Genomic DNA, 23,181 nt, shown 5'->3' on the forward strand with positions numbered 1-23,181 from the left:
ATCTGCTTAGTGTACTCATCTCTCGGTCTCCCTCTACGATTTTTACCCTCCACGCTGCCCTCCAATGCTAAATTTGTGATCCCTTGATGCCTCAAAACATGTCCTACCAACCGATCCCTTCTTCTAGTCAAGTTGTGCCACAAACTTCTCTTCTCCCCAATCCTATTCAATACTTCCTCATTAGTTATGTGATCTAACCATTTAATCTTCAGCATTCTTCTGTAGCACCACATTTCGAAAGCTTCTATTCTCTTCTTATCCAAACTAGTAATCGTCCATGTTTCACTTCCATACATGGCTACACTCCAAACAAATACTTTCAGAAACGACTTCCTGATACATAAATCTATATTCGATGTTAACAAATTTCTCTTCTTCAGAAACGCTTTCCTTGCCATTGCCAGTCTACATTTTATATCCTCTCTACTTCGACCATCATCAGTTATTTTACTTCCTAAATAGCAAAACTCCTTTACTACTTTAAGTGTCTCATTTCCTAATCTAATTCCCTCAGCATCACCCGATTTAATTTGACTACATTCCATTATCCTCGTTTTGCTTTTGTTAATGTTCATCTTATATCCTCCTTTCAAGACACTGTCCATTCCGTTCAACTGCTCTTCCAAGTCCTTTGCCGTCTCTGACAGAATTACAATGTCATCGGCGAACCTCAAAGTTTTTACTTCGTCTCCATGAATTTTAATACCTACTCCAAATTTTTCTTTTGTTTCCTTTACTGCTTGCTCAATATACAGATTGAATAACATCGGGGAGAGGCTACAACCCTGTCTCACTCCTTTCCCAACCACTGCTTCCCTTTCATGCCCCTCGACTCTTATTACTGCCATCTGGTTTCTGTACAAATTATAAATAGCCTTTCGCTCCCTGTATTTTACCCCTGCCACCTTTAGAATTTGAAAAAGAGTATTCCAGTCAACATTGTCAAAAGCTTTCTCTAAGTCTACAAATGCTAGAAACGTAGGTTTGCCTTTTCTTAATCTTTCTTCTAAGATAAGTCGTAAGGTCAGTATTGCCTCACGTGTTCCAACATTTCGACGGAATCCAAACTGATCCTCCCCGAGGTCCGCATCTACCAGTTTTTCCATTCGTCTGTACAGAATTCGCGTTAGTATTTTGCAGCCGTGGCTTATTAAACTGATAGTTCGGTAATTTTCACATCTGTCAGCACCTGCTTTCTTTGGGATTGGAATTATTATATTCTTCTTGAAGTCTGAGGGTATTTCGCCTGTCTCATACATCTTGCTCACCAGCTGGTAGAGTTTTGTCATGACTGGCTCTCCCAAGGCCGTCAGTAGTTCTAATGGAATGTTGTCTACTCCGGGGGCCTTTGTCTCATTTCCTAATTTAATTCCCTCAGCGTCACCCGACTTAATTCGACTACACTCCATTAGCCTCGTTTTGCTTTTGTTGATGTTCATCTTATATCCTCCTTTCAAGACACTATCCATTCCGTTCAACTGCTCTTCCAAGTCCTTTGCTGTCTCTGACAGAATTACAATGTCATCGGAGAATCTCAAGATTTTTATTTCTTCTCTATGGATTTTAATACCTACTCCGAATTTTTCTTTTGTTTCCTTCACTGCTTGCTCAATATTCAGGATGAATAACATCGGGGAGAGACTACAGCTCTGTCTCACTCCCTTCTCAACCACTACTTCCCTTTCGTGGCCCTCGATTCTTATAACTGCCATCTTGTTTCTGTACAAATTGTTAATAGCCTTTTGTTGCCTGTAGTTTACAGTGACCATTCTTAGAATTTGAAAGAGAGTATTCCAGTCAACATTGTCAAAACCTTTTCCTAAGTCTACAAATGCAAGAAACATGGGTTTACCTTTCCTTAACCTATCTTCTAAGATAAGTCATAGGGTCAGTATTGCGTCACGTGTTCCAACATTTCTGTGGAATCCAAACTGATCTTCGCCGAGGTCGGCTTCTACCAGTTTTTCCATTCGTCTGTAAAGAATTTGGGTTAGTATTTTGCAGCTGTGACTTATTAAACTGATAGTTTGGTAATTTTCACATCTGTCAATTTTCGCATCATTGATAGTACTTATTTTAATTCCTACTGGCTGATATTGATGATACAGCATGCCATCAGACATTATGTTTAATTCTACGCCCTATGGGGCACACTTGCAAGTGCTTTTAACCCATAGACCAGTTACACTGGTCAGAATATTTGTCTGTGAAACAAAATGATCATATACACAGCAAAATTTTATTTAATGCTTGCATCTCATGTCTGATAATTACTGGTGTGACACACTATTGGTAGGTGTGTAAACGATTTAGAGTATCAATTCTCTGTGAAAAGAAGAGTGGACACCAGAGTATGTTAATGTTGTTCATGTTTAGTGTTGTTAGGGCCTGACAGAGTACACAATGGGCCTTGTACAGTGTCAGATAATGAGTGATGATTGTGAAGGACACAGAGATGCCGTGTACTCATGGAGACAGTGTTATTAGAAACCAGACAGAGTTTGAAAGAGGCCTCATTGTGGATCTTTATTTGACCAGTTGGACTAATCATGCAACACCCAAATTTTAGAGACATTTGGATGTGACGATGGCCCAATGTTCAACTGTCTAGGAATGTGAAGGCAGGCATACTCGTTGTCAAGTTTCTGGTCAACCACATGTGGGCTTCACAGCGAAAGATCACTACATTCTGTACAAAACACATTGCAACCCCTCAAAATCTGTACCTGTCATCCAAGAACATGTAACACAATCCCTGAAACATTCCCAGAGAAGCACCCAGAATATGTGGTCAGTGGTCAGTGCGACTTTATACACACCATCGACAGTTCTACGTCTACATCTACATGGATACTATGCAAATCACATTTAAGTGCCTGGAAGAGAATTTATTGAACCACCTTCATAATTCTCTATTGTTCCAATCTCATATAGCACACAGACAGAATGAACACCTACATCTTTCCGTACGAGCTCTGATTTCCCCTGTTTTATCGTGGTGATCGTTTCTCCCCATGTAGGTCAGTTTCAACAAAATATTTTAGAATTTGGAGGAGAAAGTTGGTGATTGGAATTTGATGAGAAGATTCCAACTCAATGAAAGAGGCCTTTCTTTTAATGATATCTAGCCCAAATCCTGTATCATTTCAGTGACACACACTCCCATATTTTGTGACAATACAAAACGTGCTGCCCTTCTTTAAACTTTTTCAATGTACTCCATCAGTCCTCTCTGGTAAGGATCCCACATCACACAGCAGCAGTCTAAAAGAGGATGGACAAGCGTAGAGTAGGCAGTCTCCTTAGTAGATCTGTTACATTTTCTAAGTGTCCTGCCAATAAAACGCAGTCTTTGGTTAGCCTTCCTCACAACATTTTCTATGTGTTCCTTCCAATTTAAGTTGTTCATGATTGTAATTCCTAGGTATTTAGTTGAATTTATGGCCTTTGTATCTGTCTGATTTATAGTGTAACCAAAGTATAACCGATTACTTTTAGCACTCATGTGGATGACCTCACCCTTTTTGTTATTTAGGGTCAACTGCCAATTTTCGCACCATTCAGATATCTTTTCTAAGTTGCTTTTCAATACGTTTTGATCTTCTGATGACTTTATTAGACAATAAATGACAGCATCGGCTGCAAACAGCCTAAGATGGCTGCTCAGATTGTCTTCCAAATCGTTTATATAGATAAGGAACAGCAAACGGCCTATAAAACTACATTGGGGAATGCCAGAAATCACTTCTGTTTTACTCAATGGCTTTCAGTCAATTATTCCGAACTGTGACCTCTCTGACAGGAAGTCAGAAATCCAGTCACATAACTAAGACAATATTCCATAAGCAAACAATTTAACAACAAGGTACTTGTGTGATACAGTGTCAAAAGCCTTCTGGAAATCCAGAAATATGGAATTGATCTGAAATCCCTTGTCAATAGCACTCAACACTTCATGCAAGCAAAGAGCCAGTTGTGTTTCACAAGAATGATGTTCCCTAAACCAACGTTGACTGTGTGTCAATAAACCGTTTTCTTCAGGGTAATTCATAATGTTCAAACCCAATATATGTTCCAGAATCCTGCTGCAAATCAACATTAATGATATGTGCCTGTAATTAAGTGGATTACTCCTACTACCTTTCTTGAGTATTGGTGTGATCTGAGCACCTTTCCAGTCTTTGGGTAAAGATCTTTCGTCGAGCAAACAGTTGTATATGATTGTCAAGTATGGAGTCAATGCATCAGCATACTCCGAAAGGAACCTTATTGGTATACAGTGTGGACCAGAAGACTTGCTTTTATTAAGTGATTTAAGTTGTTTCACTACTCTGAGGACATTCACTTTTATGTTACTCATGTTGGCAGCTGTTCTTGATTCGAATTCTGGAATATTTACTTCGTCTGCTTTTGTGAAGGCATTTTGGAAGGCTGTGTTTAGTAACTCTGCTTTGGCACCACTGTCTTCAATTGTATCTCCATTTTTACCACGCAGAGAAGGCATCGATTGTTTCTTGCTGCTAACATACTTCACATATAACCAGAATCTCTTTGGATTTTCTGACAAGTTTTGAGACAAAGTTTCTTTGTGGGAACTGTTATAAGCACCTCGCATTGAGGTCAGCACTAAATTTTGAGCTTTTGTAAAAGACCGCCAATCTTGGGGATTTTGCATCTGTTTAAATTTAGCATGTTTGTTTCGTTGTTTCTGCAACAGTGTTCTGACCTACTTTGTGTACTAATCAGGATCTACTCCGTCGTTTGTTAATTTATTTGGTATAAATCTCCTAATTGCTGCCGATACTATTTCTCTGAATTGAAGCCACATCTGGTAAACACTTATATCATTAATTTGGAAGGAGTGGACATTGTCTCTCAGGAAGGAGTCAACTGAATTAGTATCTGCTTTTTTGAATAGGTATATTTTTTGTTTATATTTGGAGGTTTTGGGGGTTACAATATTCAATCTTGCTATGACAACCCTGCTAACCCCTGTATGAGTTTTTATGTTTGTTATTCACTCAGTATTACTTGTTGCTAAGAGGTCAAGTGTGTTTTCACAACAAGTTACTATGCATGTGAGCTCATGAATTAACTGCTCGAAATAATTTTCAGGGTCAACAGAGGTGTCCAATCCCACTCGTCACCTTTGATCCATGATGAAAGCGTGTTGTGGTTAGTTTATGAGTGATCATTGTGAAGTACCTGAAGATGGAGACAGTGTTATCAGAAATCAAACAGAGTTTGAAAGGCCTCATTTTGGGTCTCCATTTGCCCAGTTAGACTAATTGTGCGTGCAATGTCCTGATTTGAGAGCCATTTGGATTTGACAATGGCTCTATGTTGCACTATATATGAATACTTATCATCAAGGTTCTAGTCACATCACAAGGAAGGATCGCTACATTCTATATCAGGCACACTGTAACCCCTTGACATTTGCACCTGCCATGCAACAACAAGAAACAAACTCCCTGCAACACACTGTATCATCCCTCACCATCACAACACAAATGATTGTGTTTGGCGTGGTACCTTGACAGAGAAGCATGGACTGCTGATAAGTGATGTCACACTGTGCTCAGGAATGAATCACATCTCTTCACTACCATGGATGATCACTATCAGTGATTGTGGTGACAACCTGGGGAGAGGTTCCATTGTTTTGGAGTGGCATAACAGTGTCATTCGTGATGTCATGATGTGGGGAGCTATTGGCTATAATTCCAGGATGGGGCTGGCAGTGACTGAGGCAACTCTTACAGCATAATGGTACATCACAGACATCATCTCATGTGCTATCATCTCTCACACAACAGTAGCATGGGGCCATTTTCAACAGGATAATGTTCATCCACACAGGGCACATTTGTCTACGTGAACTGTATGCATGATGTTAGATATCATTGTGGCCAGGAAGATCACCATACTTGTTCCCAATAGTACATTTGAGGAACCAGCTTGGATGTCAACTCCATGATGTCTAGAACCAGTTATCACATGTATAGGCCATCATGCCTCAAGAGAGAATTCAATAAGTTTTGACAATCTTACTAACAAAATTTGTGCATACACTCACACCAAAGGGGGTGTGACATCATAATGATAAGTGGAGCAAAGTCTACATGAGAATTATATTTGTGTCTTATACTGTGGTTATGTTAATCACATCACATAACTATTTCCAGATATTTGTAGTGTTCTCTACATGATGTGGGGACAGATACATGAAATGACATTTTCATTACCCATTAATGCTAAATAATGTCCGCCCATGGTAGCTGAATGGTCAGTGTGACGGATTGTCAATCCTCTGGGCCCGGGTTTGATTCCCGGCTGGGCCGGGGAATTTTCTCTTCCCAGGGACTGGGTGTTGTGCTGTCCTCATCATCATCCTATCATTCTCATTGACTGCAGGTTGCCAAAGTAGTGTCAATTTGAAAGAACGGCACCTGGTGAACAGTCTGTCCGATGGAGGTCCCTAGCCATACGATTAAATAAATAAAAATAAAAATAAAAATAAATGCTAAATAATTATTTTTTCGTTTATGTAATTTGAAGATGGAGGGGGAGAAGGGAAAGGAAAGGGAAGGGAGTACTGATGTCAGCTGCATTGGGACTTTATGTGGAATCAGTGGAGACGACTGAAAGTGTGTGCTGGACCAACATCCTAACCTGTGATCTGCTTACTAGGCACTTGTGTTAACCACTGCACCACCCTGACACAGTGTTTATTGTGTGGACTATCTCAGCATGGCTCTTAGCTGACCCACATTTCCGCCTACAGCCACCTATCCGCAGTTCCTTTCCATGTCCCCTCCTACTTGCTACACTGAGACTTCCACAGGAGGTTGGACGTAATTGTGTATCTGCCCAGAAGGTGGTGGATTCATTGCCCATTGAGGTGAATCAATTACTTGAATGCATGGTATCTTGCTCTTTTGGACATGTCTGAAAGAAGAGGCACCATGCATTCATATAATGATGTAAGTTTCTTCTTTAGATGTATTAACCAAGAATGTAATTTCATTAAGCTAAACTAGGTGTTAGTAGAAAAAATTAGCTAGCTTTTCAGTTTGCAGATGAAAACAATCAAATTTCATCCATTAATAAACAGTTCATTTACACTCAACATCCTGATAATTACTGTTGCTCATCTAGTCTTTAACAAATTTCAAGTGTCTTTACTTTCTTCTACAACAGTAGTTTGATAAGATGCTAATTATTCCCAACTGCACATGTTTTGACCATCATGTTTTTTGTCATTACTCAATATACATCACACATACAGATGAGAAAAGAAACACATGCTAAATTTTAAAATATATTTTACATGTAGATCAATAGCCTATAAGAAACAACCTGACTGTTTTTCCTTTTAAAGGCAAGCCATCAGAAATTGGACTTGTGGCAGATATGGACAATGTTGGAGGATGTGATTCAACGTCTACAGTGAGAGGGAACAACGTGAAAGCTGCAGCTGTAATGTGCCAAAGTGCACAAGAAGCTGCTTTTCTTTCAACTCCATCTCGAGTATCATTTGGCTGCAGAGAGGATATTAGCCCGTATGCTACTTTCCTGGTTCCCAACCATATCAACATTGATGGTTCAGATAAAGGATCCCCATTATCATCAGACCAATGTTTTCATTACCAGCCTTCTGAAAGAGTGAGTATTAACTGTGAACTTGTTTTATAGTTTCTAATTCCACTGCAAACACAAATGAAATAAGAATAAAACAAGGAGACAACTAGTTGCTCAGTAGTTACTACCAGGAGCCAAAATTCCAGTACTGCAAGTAGATTTAAAAATAGAAAATGTTAATATTGTAGGTGCCATGGCATCAGCTTATCACTATTATACCATCCCTGCTGCAATTACAATGTCAGTGTTAATACAGTATGTATGGGGTTGTGGTAAAATGAGAGACTGGTTACTATTCAACAGGTGTACAGTTACCTACACAGCAAGCATACTGTAAATTAATTTTTTCACCATAGAAGTTTTGCATTAGTGATAAAGCATCATTACTGGTGACTGGAATTTACTGGTCCCTTTCACATGTTATGTTCAAAGTACAAGGAGACAACTAGTTGCTCAGTAAATACTACCAGGAGCCAAAATTCCAATACTGCAAGTAGATTTAAAAATAGAAAATGTTAGTGTTGTAGGTGCCTCTTATTGTAAACACAGGTTGAAATCAAAAACTTGGTTTGACTTTCACTACTCACTTTCCTACTTGCTTTAAGAGTGCCACTTTTCACTGACTAATTAAAACTTCCAGCCTATTAGTTATTTAGTTTTTATATGCCCTTCCGCTTAAATTTGTAAACATTTGTGTTATATATATCTTCACACAAATTCTAATGTGGCTGCACTAGTGTGTGAACATTATGGTATGCAGCACATAGTACTTTGTGTGCTGTTTTTATTTCTCCCCTTGTGTTTTCCACTTGTGAATGATGTAGCCTACTCAAGATCAACTGTCAGTCAGCTTTCATATGAGTTCAAGTTTCTCTTATTTTACTGACACGGTCATTTTATGAGATGTGTGTAGGTGGAATAATATACTGATGATTCTTCTTGCAACATACACTCCTGGAAATGGAAAAAAGAACACATTGACACCGGTGTGTCAGACCCACCATACTTGCTCCGGACACTGCGAGAGGGCTGTACAAGCAATGATCACACGCACGGCACAGCGGACACACCAGGAACCGCGGTGTTGGCCGTTGAATGGCGCTAGCTGCGCAGCATTTGTGCACCGCCGCCGTCAGTGTCAGCCAGTTTACCGTGGCATACGGAGCTCCATCGCAGTCTTTAACACTGGTAGCATGCCGCGACAGCGTGGACGTGAACCGTATGTGCAGTTGACGGACTTTGAGCGAGGGCGTATAGTGGGCATGCGGGAGGCCGGGTGGACGTACCGCCGAATTGCTCAACACATGGGGCGTGAGGTCTCCACAGTACATCGATGTTGTCGCCAGTGGTCGGCGGAAGGTGCACGTGCCCGTCGACCTGGGACCGGACCCCAGCGACGCACGGATGCACGCAAAGACCGTAGGATCCTTACGCAGTGCCGTAGGGGACCGCACCTCCACTTCCCAGCAAATTAGGGACACTGTTGCTCCTGGGGTATCGGCGAGGACCATTCACAACCATCTCCATGAAGCTGGGCTACGGTCCCGCACACCGTTAGGCTGTCTTCCGCTCACGCCCCAACATCGTGCAGCCCGCCTCCAGTGCTGTCACGACAGGCGTGAATGGAGGGACGAATGGAGACGTGTCGTCTTCAGCGATGAGAGTCACTTCTGCCTTGGTGCCAATGATGGTCGTATGCGTGTTTGGCGCCGTGCAGGTGAGCGCCACAATCAGGACTGCATACGACCGAGGCACACAGGGCCAACACCCGGCATCATGGTGTGGGGAACGATCTCCTACACTGGCCGTACACCTCTGGTGATCATCGAGGGGACACTGAATAGTGCACGGTACATCCAAACCGTCATCGAACCCATCGTTCTACCATTCCTAGACCGGCAAGGGAACTTGCTGTTCCAACAGGACAATGCATGTCCTCATGTATCCCATGCCACCCAACGTGCTCTAGAAGGTGTAAGTCAACTACCCTGGCCAGCAAGATCTCCGGATCTGTCCCCCATTGAGCATGTTTGGGACTGGATGAAGCGTCGTCTCACGCGGTCTGCACGTCCAGCACGAACGCTGTTCCAACTGAGGTGCCAGGTGGAAATGGCATGGCAAGCCGTTCCACAGGACTACATCCAGCATCTCTACGATCGTCTCCATGGGAGAATAGCAGCCTGCATTGCTGCGAAAGGTGGATATACACTGTACTAGTGCCGACATTGTGCATGCTCTGTTGCCTGTGTCTATGTGCCTGTGGTTCTGTCAGTGTGATCATGTGATGTATCTGACCCCAGGAATGTGTCAATAAAGTTTCCCCTTCCTGGGACAATGAATTCACGGTGTTCTTATTTCAATTTCCAGGAGTGTATATCCCTCAACCTTCAACAATCAACCATTATTGAGGTTGTACACAGTATTAGTCAAGGGTGAGCTTCTTAGAGTATATACAAAATTGACTATGGCACCATCCTAATCAGTTTACCTGAAGACAGTGCCCAGTAAGCTACCTCGGACACATTTTTAAATTCACTGTAGCCACTTTGTGATATTTTTATGGAAATCATTTGACCTGCCTATTAAGATAATTAGTTTGATATATATATATATTAATGCTCATGGCCAATTGCTTTTGTTTCTGACATTTCTGTTAATGAGGAACTTTATTCATCAAGCTCTTTCTTTTTCACTTTAGGGACTAATGAGATTCATTATTCCATAATTGTAGTGCTAATAACACTATTACTTTATTGTTGTCCCTGTTTTCAGTCTTCCACATTTTACAGTTTTTGAGGATGAGACATTTTTGTCATGAAGTTCTTTCAGAACTAAAATCTTTTTTTGTGAGTAAACGGCAGAGTCTTCATTTATTCATTTTGCAGTCACATTCACTGTATCTAAATCAGACCCTACAGTTTCAACAAGTTCAAACTTTTGTATGTAACCATACCAACACTGTAACTTAGATGCACTGATTTAATTGTTTGTCAGAAGTTGATTGTATCTATTGTCTAGACTTTTGATCAAGCAAATATTGCCCTACTTTCCTCATACCTAATATTTTGTCTTCAGACATACTTTCATATGCCTGTGATGATATTTCAATCTCTTTTTCATGCAGACATTCATCTTTCAGTACTTATTCCTCAAGTAGTAAAACTTCATTTTGATAGTTTAAACATTTAGAGTAAAAACTGCTCCAGAGAATGTACTTTATATTTTCTTTCAGTTTCAGCTGTTTCTTTCTTTACTTTTTATTTTATGTACATTTTTGCAATATGCATCTCCCCTATAGCATGAAATAAATACATTTATAAATACATAATTTCCAAATGGCCACCATTTTAACATTTGAGTAAGCAATAGGAAATGATAACTCTGGTGCCTAGTACATAAGACTGTGAACGTTTTGCTATTTGTCTTTTAAATTTACTTTTCACTTCTGGCATCTGAATCCTCTTTTGAAATTGCAGTAGCAGACGTTAAAGTATACGAAACACAATATCATGTGTGTACTTAGTAGTCACCTAATAGTAATCTGGGAAGAACACATTAATTCATTCAAAATGAGATATTATTTATAAGATCTTCTTAGTTTACAAGCAGTTTCATTAAAAATGATCCAACTGTATGATGTTACTTGTTGGTGCTGCTGACATTCCCATATACCACTGTCAGATGACTCAAGTCAAATAGCTCTCTTACAAGTAATATTTTCCTTGGTGCCATTCTATGTGAAGTGACCCAATATGGATGATTCTATCTACAGACCATCTACAAATTTGATGAAAATTGTGCAGAATTTACCTGCATGAACTTCTGTCAATCTTCAGTTCTGTTTGTAACTTGGTAGCCTATTGGTACTGGTACTAAAGCCATTTGCACAAGGGCTACTTAATCTATTTACTTGACAACACTTGAGGAATTAAGGCCAAATTATTTTTTTTCTTGGTGGATACATGTATTATACTTCTTCTTCATTTATTTGATTGGCTACTTGCAACATACACAGATAAGAAATTGCCTGTTTGCAAGGCCAGTCAATACTAGAACATTTTTCCACACAAGTGACTTATCATTTGGCAGACTCCTTCTTCCCCATTTCCCACATATCTTTCACTCATGTCAGTTTTCACTACTAACTGTGATACAAATGTATACAGATCTTGCATTTTGGTGCCACAGGTGCCCTGACAGCTTGGCATCCCAAGCAGCCACTACTACTTGTTTTATGTCCTGTATCTTACAGTTGTGGTGCCTCTGCTACAGTTCTTAGCTTGGCACCTCAAGCAGTGGCATGTATCACTTGAGCCTTAAAAGTGGCCCTTGAAATTTTCACTCTGCAGTGTACTGTGTGCAGGTATGAAACATCCTGGCACATTAAAACTCTATTCCAGATTGAGACTCAAATTTACGACCTTTACCTTTTATAGACAAGTGCTCTGCCAAAGAGCTAGCCAAGCACAACACATCACCTGACCCAGGCTGTGGCTGAGCCATATCTCTGCAATATCCTTTCTAATCAGGGGAGCAGTCCTACGTGTTTTCCAGAACAACTTCTGTGAATTTTAGAAGGTAGGATGTGAGGTACTGATGGAAGTAAAGCTGTGAGGATGGGTCGTGTGTCGTTCATGCGTAGCTCAGGTGGTAGAGCACTTGCCTGCAAAAGGCAAGGGTTCCAATTTTGAGTGTAGGTAGGCAACACAGCTTTAATCTGCCAAGAAGTTTCATGTTGCCATTTTATTAGTAACTACATCACCAATCTCACGCATCTTTCGCTTTGCATAGCCTTTTCCATCTCCTGAACCAATCTGTTGAAATTTTGAAGGTACTACACCAAAGGCTGATTTATTGGCATTGTTAGAAATCTTGATCACATCACCCTCACCTAATTCACATGGAATTACAATCTGGGATGTTCTCTTTATGGATTTTTTTTTTAGTTTATGGGCACATTTTTTGTGCTGGGTTTTTAACAGACATTAATTTTAGGCGATAAGCCACATCTAACTCAGCTGAGCACAGTTATATTCATATTTTTGAGTCTTTTTGCCACACTGAGTACAGTTTGATCTTTTTAAAAACTCATACTTGTGCATGAACAGTGTCTCATGAAGAAAACATAGCTGATTATTTTACCCAGCATAAACCATTTTGCCGGCCGCGGTGGTCTCGCAGTTCTAGGCGCTTCAGTCCTTAACCGTGCGACTGCTATGGTCGCAGGTTCGAATCCTGCCTCGGGCATGGATGTGTATAATGTCCTTAGGTTAGTTAGGTTTAAGTAGTTCTAAGTTCTAGGGGACTAATGACCACAGCAGTTCAGTCCCATAGTGCTCAGAGCCATTTGAACCATTTTTTAAACCATTTTATTCTTCTTTAGAAGAGTGCTTTTGAGGCTTTTAGGCAGTAGTAAACAGTCAAATGGCACAGAGAACTGTTAACATTTTAAAGCTGCAAGCTTATAATTGATTATTCACTACATGCTGGGCAGCAACTTGTCTTGGAATCCTGAACATACTTTTACCTGCCTGATAAAAATAGTGAAAGCACTCAGAAGACATGTTCAGATTTCAATGTAACTTCCTACAAACACACACCACTGATGGGTATGTAAATAATTAGTTCTCTGTGACATTTGGATCAATCACTTGAGAGATTAGTGTTGTTGATGTTAAATGTTGTTACCAGGGTATATAAAGGGTGTGGACAGTGTCAGATGTCGAGTGATGACTTTGAAGGATAGAGATCCTGTACTTGTGTGATACTATGTTATCAATACTTGACAGTGTTTGAAATTGTGGCTCTCCATCTGCCTGACTGGTAGATCTTGCAATATCCAGACCTGTAGGGCATTCAAATGTGACAATCGCCCCATGCGGGACAGCATTGAAACGGGAGGGCAGACATACCCATTAAGGTTCCTTTTGACCACATCTGATGATCACAAAGGAGAATTGCCATATTGTGCACAAAGCAAATTATAATCCCTTCACACCTCTATCTGTCACCTGAGAACAAGTAATGATCTCTCTGCAACATTCTGTGTCATCCCACACTATTGGTTGGAGACTAAAAGTAACCAGAGTAGGGTACTACTGTCCCATGAGTATAGTGTTCTTAACACCATAAAACAAACAGCTGTGTTTGGACTGATGCTGTGACTCAGAACTGCTGATGAAAGGCATTGTATTGTGTGTATCAATTAATCACCAGATGATGCTGAGTATGGCAGCAACCTGGAAAAGAGTTCCGTTCTTCCAATTTTTAAGAGAGGCTTTAGCATGACGATGTGGGAAGCCATCAGGGTGACTTCAGGTCACAGTTGGTACTAACTGAGGGAACTCAGATGGCACAATGGTATGTCATGGACATCTTCCATCCTAATGAGTTATCTCTCATGCAAAACTACCATGGTGCCATTTTTCAACAGGACAATGCTCATTCACACATATCTAACAGCTATCAGCATGATGCTGAGGTCCTCTTGTGGCCAGAGGAATTCCCACATATGTCCTTAATAAAACACCTGTGCAACCAGCTCAGAAGTCAACTTCATCCTCGTCCCAGTATCCTTGACATTGAGGAACCATTACAACAGTTATGATCCAGCTTGTCTCAGGACAGGATACAGTGGTTTTGACACCCCTACCAAATGAATTAGTGCTTGCATCCAAGACAAAATGATGCACTGTAATACTGATAAGTGGACTCAAACTGCCAAGTTCTTTCTAAATTTGATTCAATACTACAATCACCAAAATACATCACATACCCTCTCAACCCATTAAGCTTCATTTTGTTTCCTCCTCCCCTTCACCCAAGGTTTTTTGTCAGGCAGTGTAGTTTAATGTAATTCAACAATGAGCACACAATGCATTAATCTTCCAATCACAATTTGAAAGAAGGAACAAAAACTTTATTCTTCACTAAACTAAAAACAGTATTTAAATTCACTGATGAAACACCAAAATTTAAGCCTAATTTCTGCACCTTAACTGAAATGACATCAAAATAGAAACAGAAATTTCTGATAGATTTAAATGTTTTGTTTTCAGTGGTGTACACAATAAAAAAATCAGATTTGTCGGTTTTAAGATACGTAGTGTCGCAAATGGGGACAGTTTAGTACATTTTTTTTAACCTTGAAAGCAGATTGTGAATACCTTTGCATGAAAGTTCATGTATCACTAGTCTTCTGACAGGCAGCAGACAGACAATGCACTGACAAATGGTCATGTTTCACTTGCATCTTACTCACTTCCTGTTTCTTATAAAAACATGGGAAAAATTGTCGTAATTTTTTATTTATTTTTTGCAATTTTAAAGCAAGATGTTGTGACATTTAGTTCTGTAAATGCAGCATGTTCTACGATCTTAGCTCTGTTAGGTCAGGAATAATGGTGTGCCAAACTTGAGCATTTTCTCATACTTTCTGTTCTGAAGAAAGAGCCATTTCTGAAAATAGATCTGCTGTCTACATCAATCCATAGATGGAGATGAATTTGGCAGAAGTTTATGCATGTGCATTAGGTACATTCTGTCCAAATTTCAATAAAACTGGAGATGGCCAAGTCAAGAGTCATAGCTCATTTTACTGTAAATCATTAATCTACCTTGAAGTCTCTTGACTGGTGAGGAAATACCTGACAGTACAAGTGTCTGTGTGGAGCAAATTTTATATTTTGTGGGGTATCATTTCAATGGTTACCACAGTTTTCTTACTTCCTAACTTTCATTTCTAAGTCCACAGTTTAAAACACAATGACAGGCAGATTTCTGTGGTAAACCAGTGAAATCATCTCTATCTCTCTTTCTTTCTCTCCCTCTATCTCTCTCTCCCTGTGTGTGTGCATGCGAGTGTGTGTGTGTGTTTGTTTATATAATGTAGCAGCCAGGTTGGTGACTGCTACAGTCACCCAAGGATAGCACCTGACCATCAGGATGTTTAGTATAGGTGACCTCAGAATGGGTAATGCCAGACCTGTGGCAATGGGAATCCAGAGAATGACTTTGGGTGACAGCCTTTATAGGCAGCTTGTTATTTACAGCAAAGTCAGCTGGCATCTGTAGTCAGGAAAAGCTGAGGTGGTAAAATGCGATTTCGGCAATGTTGGTAGCAGCGGTCTGGAACGGCCTTGCTGAGATAGTGGAATCAGCATAGCCTGACACAGAGAAGTGGACAGCAGCAGAGAAGTGTGCCAGCAGTCTGGGAGATTGCAGGCGAGATTCTGTGTGCATAGGTTGAACCCAGGGTCCCCGGAGACAGTGGACTGCACAGCACTGGTATGTAGTGAATGGTCGCACTGTGCTAGACTTAGTTCAATGCCTGAGAGCCTCAGGCTAATGGGTGTTAGCAGGCCAAAGACTGTGCCTAGCAACCAGCATTGACAGCAGAGGCAGCCAGCTGGGGTGGAGATGCTTCAGTGCTGAGGCTGGTGTAGGAATCAGGACCACAGCTCCAGAGCTGAAGCACAGCCTGGTGCCAAAGGTCGTCACTTAGGAAACACGTCTGACATCAGAGCATCACAAGTCTAACACCTGGTAATGAGGTATTTTCCCCCAGTGCAAGTGATGTTTGGCAGGACTTGAAGGCCTAAATACATTTGTATGATCAGTGTTGTGCAAAAAAGCACTGCTTGTTGTCTAGTATCCCTGAAAAGTGCTAGCTCAGACAGTGCATGAGGGATAAGCTGGCCTGTCTTAAGACAGTATACAAATGCTGCTTTAGCAGTATGTCAGTGTCTTCCAACGACTTCTGTAGCTGGTAGCACACTTGTGCCCCAGCTAAGCCAATGTTGCAACCATTTCTCCCCCTTTGGGGGGACAGTACACAATGTTGTTCGTAAAAGATTGAGACAATGGGTGTACAAACTGTAGCTTCATCACAAAATCAAGTTAGAAGACAGGCTATGATGGAAGCCACTTCTGTAGACAATTCTGGAAAAAATGGATGACAACGATGCATTCCCCAGTTTTGCCTGTTACTCGGACAAGGTCACATTCCATATTTCTGACACAGTAAACATGCACAACTGCCGCATATGAGAAGTGAATCCCCACATCGTGATAAGACTGTGAATCAGATTCTCTGAAAGTGAATGTGTGGCACAGATTGTTGAAAGACTGGACTAGGTCATAGGCCCATTCTTCTTCACAGAGCCTACAGTTAACGCAAAAGCGTAGATATGTTGAAGTTATATGCCATGCCACAACTTTCTCGTGATGTTACCTTTCAACAAGATGGTGCACCATGACATTTAGCAAACACTGTGAGGGATATCTTCGATCATGAGATCAGAGATTGCTGGATTGGGCCCCTAGAAGCCCAGACATTTTGCCACTTGATTTTTTTCTGTGGGGCTTCATCAAGAATCAAGCATACCAGATACCAGTGCATGACTACCAGATCTGCGTCATCACAGTTGTGCAGCTATTGCAAATGTGATGCTTGCAATGCTGCAGGGCACTTGGAGAGAATGAATACAGATTAGATGTGTATCACACCACTCATAGTCTGCATATTGAAAGTATTAGATGTGTAACAAAACATTTTAAGTTACCAAACTTGTAGGAATATACCATCAACAAATATCTCAATTACTTCTCAAGTTGCTACATTTTATATAATTATATGTTTAACGTGGACACCTTCTACTTACTGGGAGTGCCAGGCAGGCAGGCCTGGAGACCCCACTGGTGTTTAATGGTGGATTCCTATTCCCCTCCTTTGCCCCTCAATCACACCCCTTATTAGTTTTCTGCCTGCAACCTTATTCCCAATGCCCTATTTGCCCACATTTCTTACACTGTGGCTAAAGGCACTCTTACCACATGTGTCCTGACCACCCACAATAGTAACACTTGACTGCTGCAGAATATACTCTACTTCTATCGTGAACTTGTGTCATTGCATCAGCTTCTTCCAATGCTGTTGCAATTCCCATGGCTTCAGTAAAATTCTTAGGGAATACAGCCCTTACTTTCCTTGACACATCAGAAGGTGGCACCACAAAAATGCATTTAATGTGCTCTGCTCTGCCTCTTGCAGAAGGACCATGTTTGTGTCATTGCTCCTGTTTGTATCATTGCTGTCTGTTAACATATATGTGTTGATGAATAATGTTTTGATCCTGTCCACAAAGTTCTCAGTAGATTCCTCTTACTTCTGTGACACATGGTTTAACTTTTCTCTATAATACCTACAGCCATTCTTCCATTGTAACAAACCAGCACTTAGGACTCTCTAATGTCATTGCATTCCATTAACTCCTCATTAAACATTACATCTCCCTTAGTGTCCCCAATCAAAATGTAATTTATCCGTATTTAAGATATAAAAGTTGCAACATAGTGATTGTTAACATGTTATCCACAAATGTCAATATATTCTCCCCAGCTTTACCAGAAAAAGGAGAGACAAAGCCACAAGTGTTAGCAGCTAGGAAGGATGTTAACATACTGGATGCAGACTCTTTCCTCTTATCTTCTTTCAATGCCTCTAAATGCTTGCATAATTCTGTATGGTCTACCTGCATCTTAACTGCATCTTCAACACTTGATATAGTAAGGTGTGAGTGGATTTTGCAGTAGTATCCTTCTCTATCCCCCCACCCTCCCCACAGTTTGGACCTTGCAAAGCCAGTGCCTACAATAACAGGGAAGATATTCAACAGGAAAGGAATCAACAACAAAACTACCAGTGTGAAAAATATTGCACTGCACTCACTGTGCTGGAGCGTCATTGTAGACAATTGCCTCACAAAGTTGTTCACTGTTTTCTGGCAGTAGTCTAAGGCACTGCTGTCATGGACTGTGCGGCTGGTCCCGGCAGAGCTTTGAGTCCTCCCTCGGGCATTGGTGTGTGTGTTTCTCCTTAGGATAATTTAGGTTAAGTAGTGTGTAAGCTTAGGGACTGATGACCTTAGCAGTTAACTCCCATAATATTTCACACACACACACACACACACACACACACACACACACACACACACACACATATATATATTTGCAGTACTTCTGTAAGCTGACTTTAGTAGTCTGTGTTGCCGGCAGCAATGTAATCACCCAAGTACACACAGAAGGCCACATGATTTTCAGGGTGTTGATTATGGGTATCCTGAGTAAATGCGTAATGCTGGGGCTGTGGAAATGGTGAAGCTTGAGAATGATCTCAGGTCATATACAGTTTTTAATGGCATTCATTCTTGACAGCACAGTCAGTTAGTACCCCTAGTCAAGAGCAACTGAAGTGATAGAATGTATCATCAGTAGTGCTGATGGCAGCTTCGCTGAGTTGGCAGGGTCAACAAAGCAAACTCCAGAGAAAGCCAGATTTGTCATGACATGGTTTGAACCTGGGATCCCCAGAGACAGTGGAGTGCTATGTGCTGGTGTGTGCTGAATGACTGCACTGGAGTCTGCCCAGTCTGTTATGTGACAGTATCATGCTACCTGATGCTAGCAGGCTCATGACTGTCTCTACCATCTGGCGTGGCCTGAAAAGGCAAGTGGTTGGCATGGAGACTGCATCAGTGCTGAGACTGGAGTCAAGGCACGACTGAAAGCAAAGCGTAGCACTATGCATCATGTCAGAAGCCCAGCCTGATGTCAGGGCATGACAAGTCTAATGTTGTGTGGTGAGGGACATGTCCCAGTGCAAATGATCTTCTGCAGGGCTTGGAGGCCTAAGTATAGCTGTTCAGACAATACTGTTGTGACAAAAAGCTCTGCTTATTGTCGCTTACAATGAGATGAGCTGTTCCTGGTGGTGTACATGTAGAGCAAGCTGGACTGTTGTAAGGCATCTTGTGACATGCAGGACTTAAGTTAGCAGTATGACAGTACCTGCCACTGGATTTTCTTAACTGGCAGCCCACCCGTGACCTTCTCCAGCCAAGTGTGGAGTAAGCTATGGTGGCTACAAGAAATGAAATATCTGGTAGTTTCACAGACAAAAGATTGCAACATGTGTAACATATATAAATGTGTGGTGTCTGTTCTTTTGAGCATGTCAAAAAGAAAAACACCTTACAGAATCTGCAGCTTGGATAAATAATGAATTCCTTCCTTTTCCTTTCCTTTCTCCCCCCTTTCCATCAATTTAAATAATGTGTGATACAGCCAGACTATAGAAAAATCAACGAAGGACATGAGGAACAGATCTTTAATAATGAAAGTATATCAAATAAGTTCCTTGTGATCATTCTACAAGATGGTTTTTTAGGATATATCTCCAGGCAATACTTATATTTTGTGTACAAGTCACTGTTTTTGGAATAATGCTTATGTTTTGGCACTAGAACTTGTTATTATGTGTGCAGTTATGGTTAAATATAACTGGGAGAGCTCCCTACAGTTACTTGATGATAATGAAGAAAATCAGTATTACCATGTAATTTGAGGAGGCTTTTAAGTAGCTCTCAGAAACCTGTATCATGACCTATGACATACTCTACAAATAAACAGCAATAATAATAATAATAATTGTTATTATTATAGTTATTATTATTTATAAATTATAATTAGATCTCACAAAGCTACTACACAGTGTCCAGCATTCAAAAAATTTCGCTCGGGTTTTACAGAGTAGTAGCAGCATTCAGTCAGTCCAGATGAAAATACCTACTAGAACAAGATCCGAAAACGAAGTTGTTGACTGGATCCCACTCCACAGCCTACATCAGTCTAACAGGTACTGAGTCTGGAGTAGCTTGTGCCTTGTTGGCTCCAGATTTTCATCTGCTGACAACAGTGTTTAGTGTTTGTGATCATGACAGAGAATATAAGTACAAATAGTAACCGTAAAATATTCAAGTGCCTTCAGAGACAACAGAAGCAGAAGAGGAGAAAAGATTTTTATATTGTATCAAAAATCACACTATATACATTTTAAAGAAAAAAATATTTTTGAATCATTGTTACTGTGTGACATATGACATTTGCACACATTTTAAGAATTATAATGTGTCAAATACTTGATGTCAAAAGTTTCCTCTAAGCATTAATTTGTCTTGGTACCACTGTAAACTTGTGTCTACTAACAAAAGGTTATATTTTATATGTGACTGTGACATTTTATACCATATTATTGATAATACACTATTGTAAATTTTTGTATTATGATCACATGTTCTGTTACTTTCTCAATAGCTCACAGGAGATAAAATGCCAAAATGTGATTTAAATTTAAAAAAACCTGCTGATGTAATTTACCAGTGGTATTAATAAGTATGTGATATTAACTTTCTTTCAGGACTGTAAGTCTCCAAAACATGTACCCATATTTTAAAACTTGCATGGTGACATTTTCTCATGCTTTCATTTTATAATAAAATTGATGAACAATAAATCACGGAACATGATTGATGACTGCTCATTTTTTACTTTCCCATTTACAATAATTAAACATTGCAGCTACAGTATTGAAAAGGGATATATATGAAATAAAGGAAAGGCTACCAATCACCTATTGCTGATGGATGTGGGGCGCACAGAATCTCATAAAAGGAAAAGCAACCACTCACCTATAGCTGATGGATGTGAGGTGCATAGGAATCCACATTAGAAAACAGTGTTTTATACTACTTTCTGAGCTCTTGATCTTTCTCTAGTAGAAGTAAACATATTCAGACACACAACACAGACACTCAGAAGCACATGCCCATGGCCATGCCAATCTAAAATTAAGAGGAGTTAAACACTGAAAGAGTTCGATAGAACTGTTTGACACAAATTTTCGTAAAGCTCTTACCTAAATTTAGGCCATTTACAGTACTGATACTGAGATTTGTGCCAGTCAACACCCCATAAAGCTATACATGCAGCACTGCACACTATGAGGAGACAGACCTGATGATTCATGTTCTTCAGGTCATACTATTTTGTCAAATTTAAAGGTTGTCATGCTCAATTAAGAAAGAGGCAGCCTCTGTACAGTTTCTATAAAGTATTGTTTATATTTTGTTAGCTGATGTAATAATGCCTCAAATGCTAGAACTGTAGAATCAGATTTTCATTTGATATTTCCATCTGGAAGTCTGAAATATATATAGTCCCCTTTGGCTCTGGACCAACTGTATAATTATTTACTGACTCACTTAACTGATAAAATTGGGCTTATTTTGGATTCTTTGAGGTTGATATCTTCCACATGCTTTTTCCACTACCAGTACTGGACTCCAATGCCAGTTTTCATAGACATAGTGGCTTCTTCCCTTTCACAGAATAAATATTCGGTATGAAAATACGCAATGTTTTTCGCATTAGGCTGATTACAGGATTTATATTGACGTTTTATTTCACACTGTTACGGTTTTTTACACTTTTTTTTTTTTTTTCAATTAAATAGTCGCTGCCTGTGCTGCCAACTCTTAAAAGCGAAATAGGCCAAATGTGCCTACAAGGCAAGCCAGGAGAAAACTGAAATAAAACTAGGTGCATTATTGTGCAGCTTTATTTATGCAGTTATTATACTGTGTGTGTGTGGGGGGGGGGGGGGGGGGATATGCAGGAAAATGTAGTAAGGCAGATATTATCAGAGAGGCAGATATTATCAGAGAGAACTCCAAATGTATGTAGAATAATTTGATCAAATTTTACACACACATGCCAAAAAAACGTAATCAATGCCGATTATTCTGAAAGAATTCTTTTCTTTACTTCGGAATCAAGTTCTCGTAAAAGAATTTACTCAGATGTACTCATTTCAGGTATACATTTCAATATAAAATAGCTTAAGGAGATAGTGTTTCACGGAACATTCTATCATATCTTAAAAGCGTGTTCAACTTTTCATTTTAAAGGCTTTAGTAGCCTAAGAAAAAATCTACTGATATCCAAAAGTATAAAACTTATGGAAAGCATAAAAGAGTAAGAACTTAGAGGTGTGCCATGTGCAGCTCATTAGAGAAACTCTTTCTTGTTGCACTTATACTTCGAATGCACATATAACAGTTCGACATTTGATTTATACGATATGCATGCAAAATATCTGCCCATTTTAAAAATATGTAATGTTTTAACGCAAAAATGTATTTAAACAAACATCTATATATCAGTTCCTCTCGCATAACTTTCTTTCCCTTGCAATAAAAATATAAATAATGTTTCTGCTGGGTACATACAGGACAAACTTCACAATACATGCACTGTAATATTGCATTATTTCTTACACTTACCAAACTACCGAAATCAGTTCAGTCGCTGGCACATTCATAGCAACTGTGAAGTGGATTAATTCTGTTTCTTCCTGCATAACCCAAGATACCCTACACTTTGTTTAGAGCAAGTGTCTTCATTATTATTAAGTTGTAGTATGTGGCTGATGTCGGCAGCGTTTACAGGATCATAGTTCACTGCAAATAATTTTCATTTAATCAGCGTGTATTTTCATGTTCCTTTATTCAAGAAAACAAAGATGGAAAAGGTGCCAAATGAGACATAATTGCGGACCCTACGTAATTCATTCATTTGCCACCTAAATGATGTTAAGAAGCTGGATTTACCTCTAAGACGGCTGATTTGGCGGTACTGGTA

The 23,181-nt window shown here is 40.0% G+C and overlaps 1 protein-coding gene across 1 annotated transcript in view; it reads left to right on the plus strand.

The window, feature by feature from the left end:
- The window catches only part of LOC126335913 (Down syndrome cell adhesion molecule-like protein Dscam2), a 217,596-nt gene extending 196,670 nt beyond the window's left edge, over nucleotides 1-20,926 (plus strand). The window contains exons 21-22 of the mRNA XM_049999387.1: nucleotides 7,385-7,668; nucleotides 20,232-20,926. Coding sequence (XP_049855344.1) covers nucleotides 7,385-7,668; nucleotides 20,232-20,345 — 398 coding nt within the window. The 3' untranslated portion in view covers nucleotides 20,346-20,926. The remainder of the gene's footprint in view (nucleotides 1-7,384; nucleotides 7,669-20,231) is intronic.
- Nucleotides 20,927-23,181: the final 2,255 nt, after the last annotated feature.

The sequence above is a fragment of the Schistocerca gregaria genome, chromosome 2 (assembly GCF_023897955.1).
Source record: "Schistocerca gregaria isolate iqSchGreg1 chromosome 2, iqSchGreg1.2, whole genome shotgun sequence".
Classification (NCBI taxonomy): Eukaryota; Metazoa; Arthropoda; class Insecta; order Orthoptera; family Acrididae; genus Schistocerca; species Schistocerca gregaria.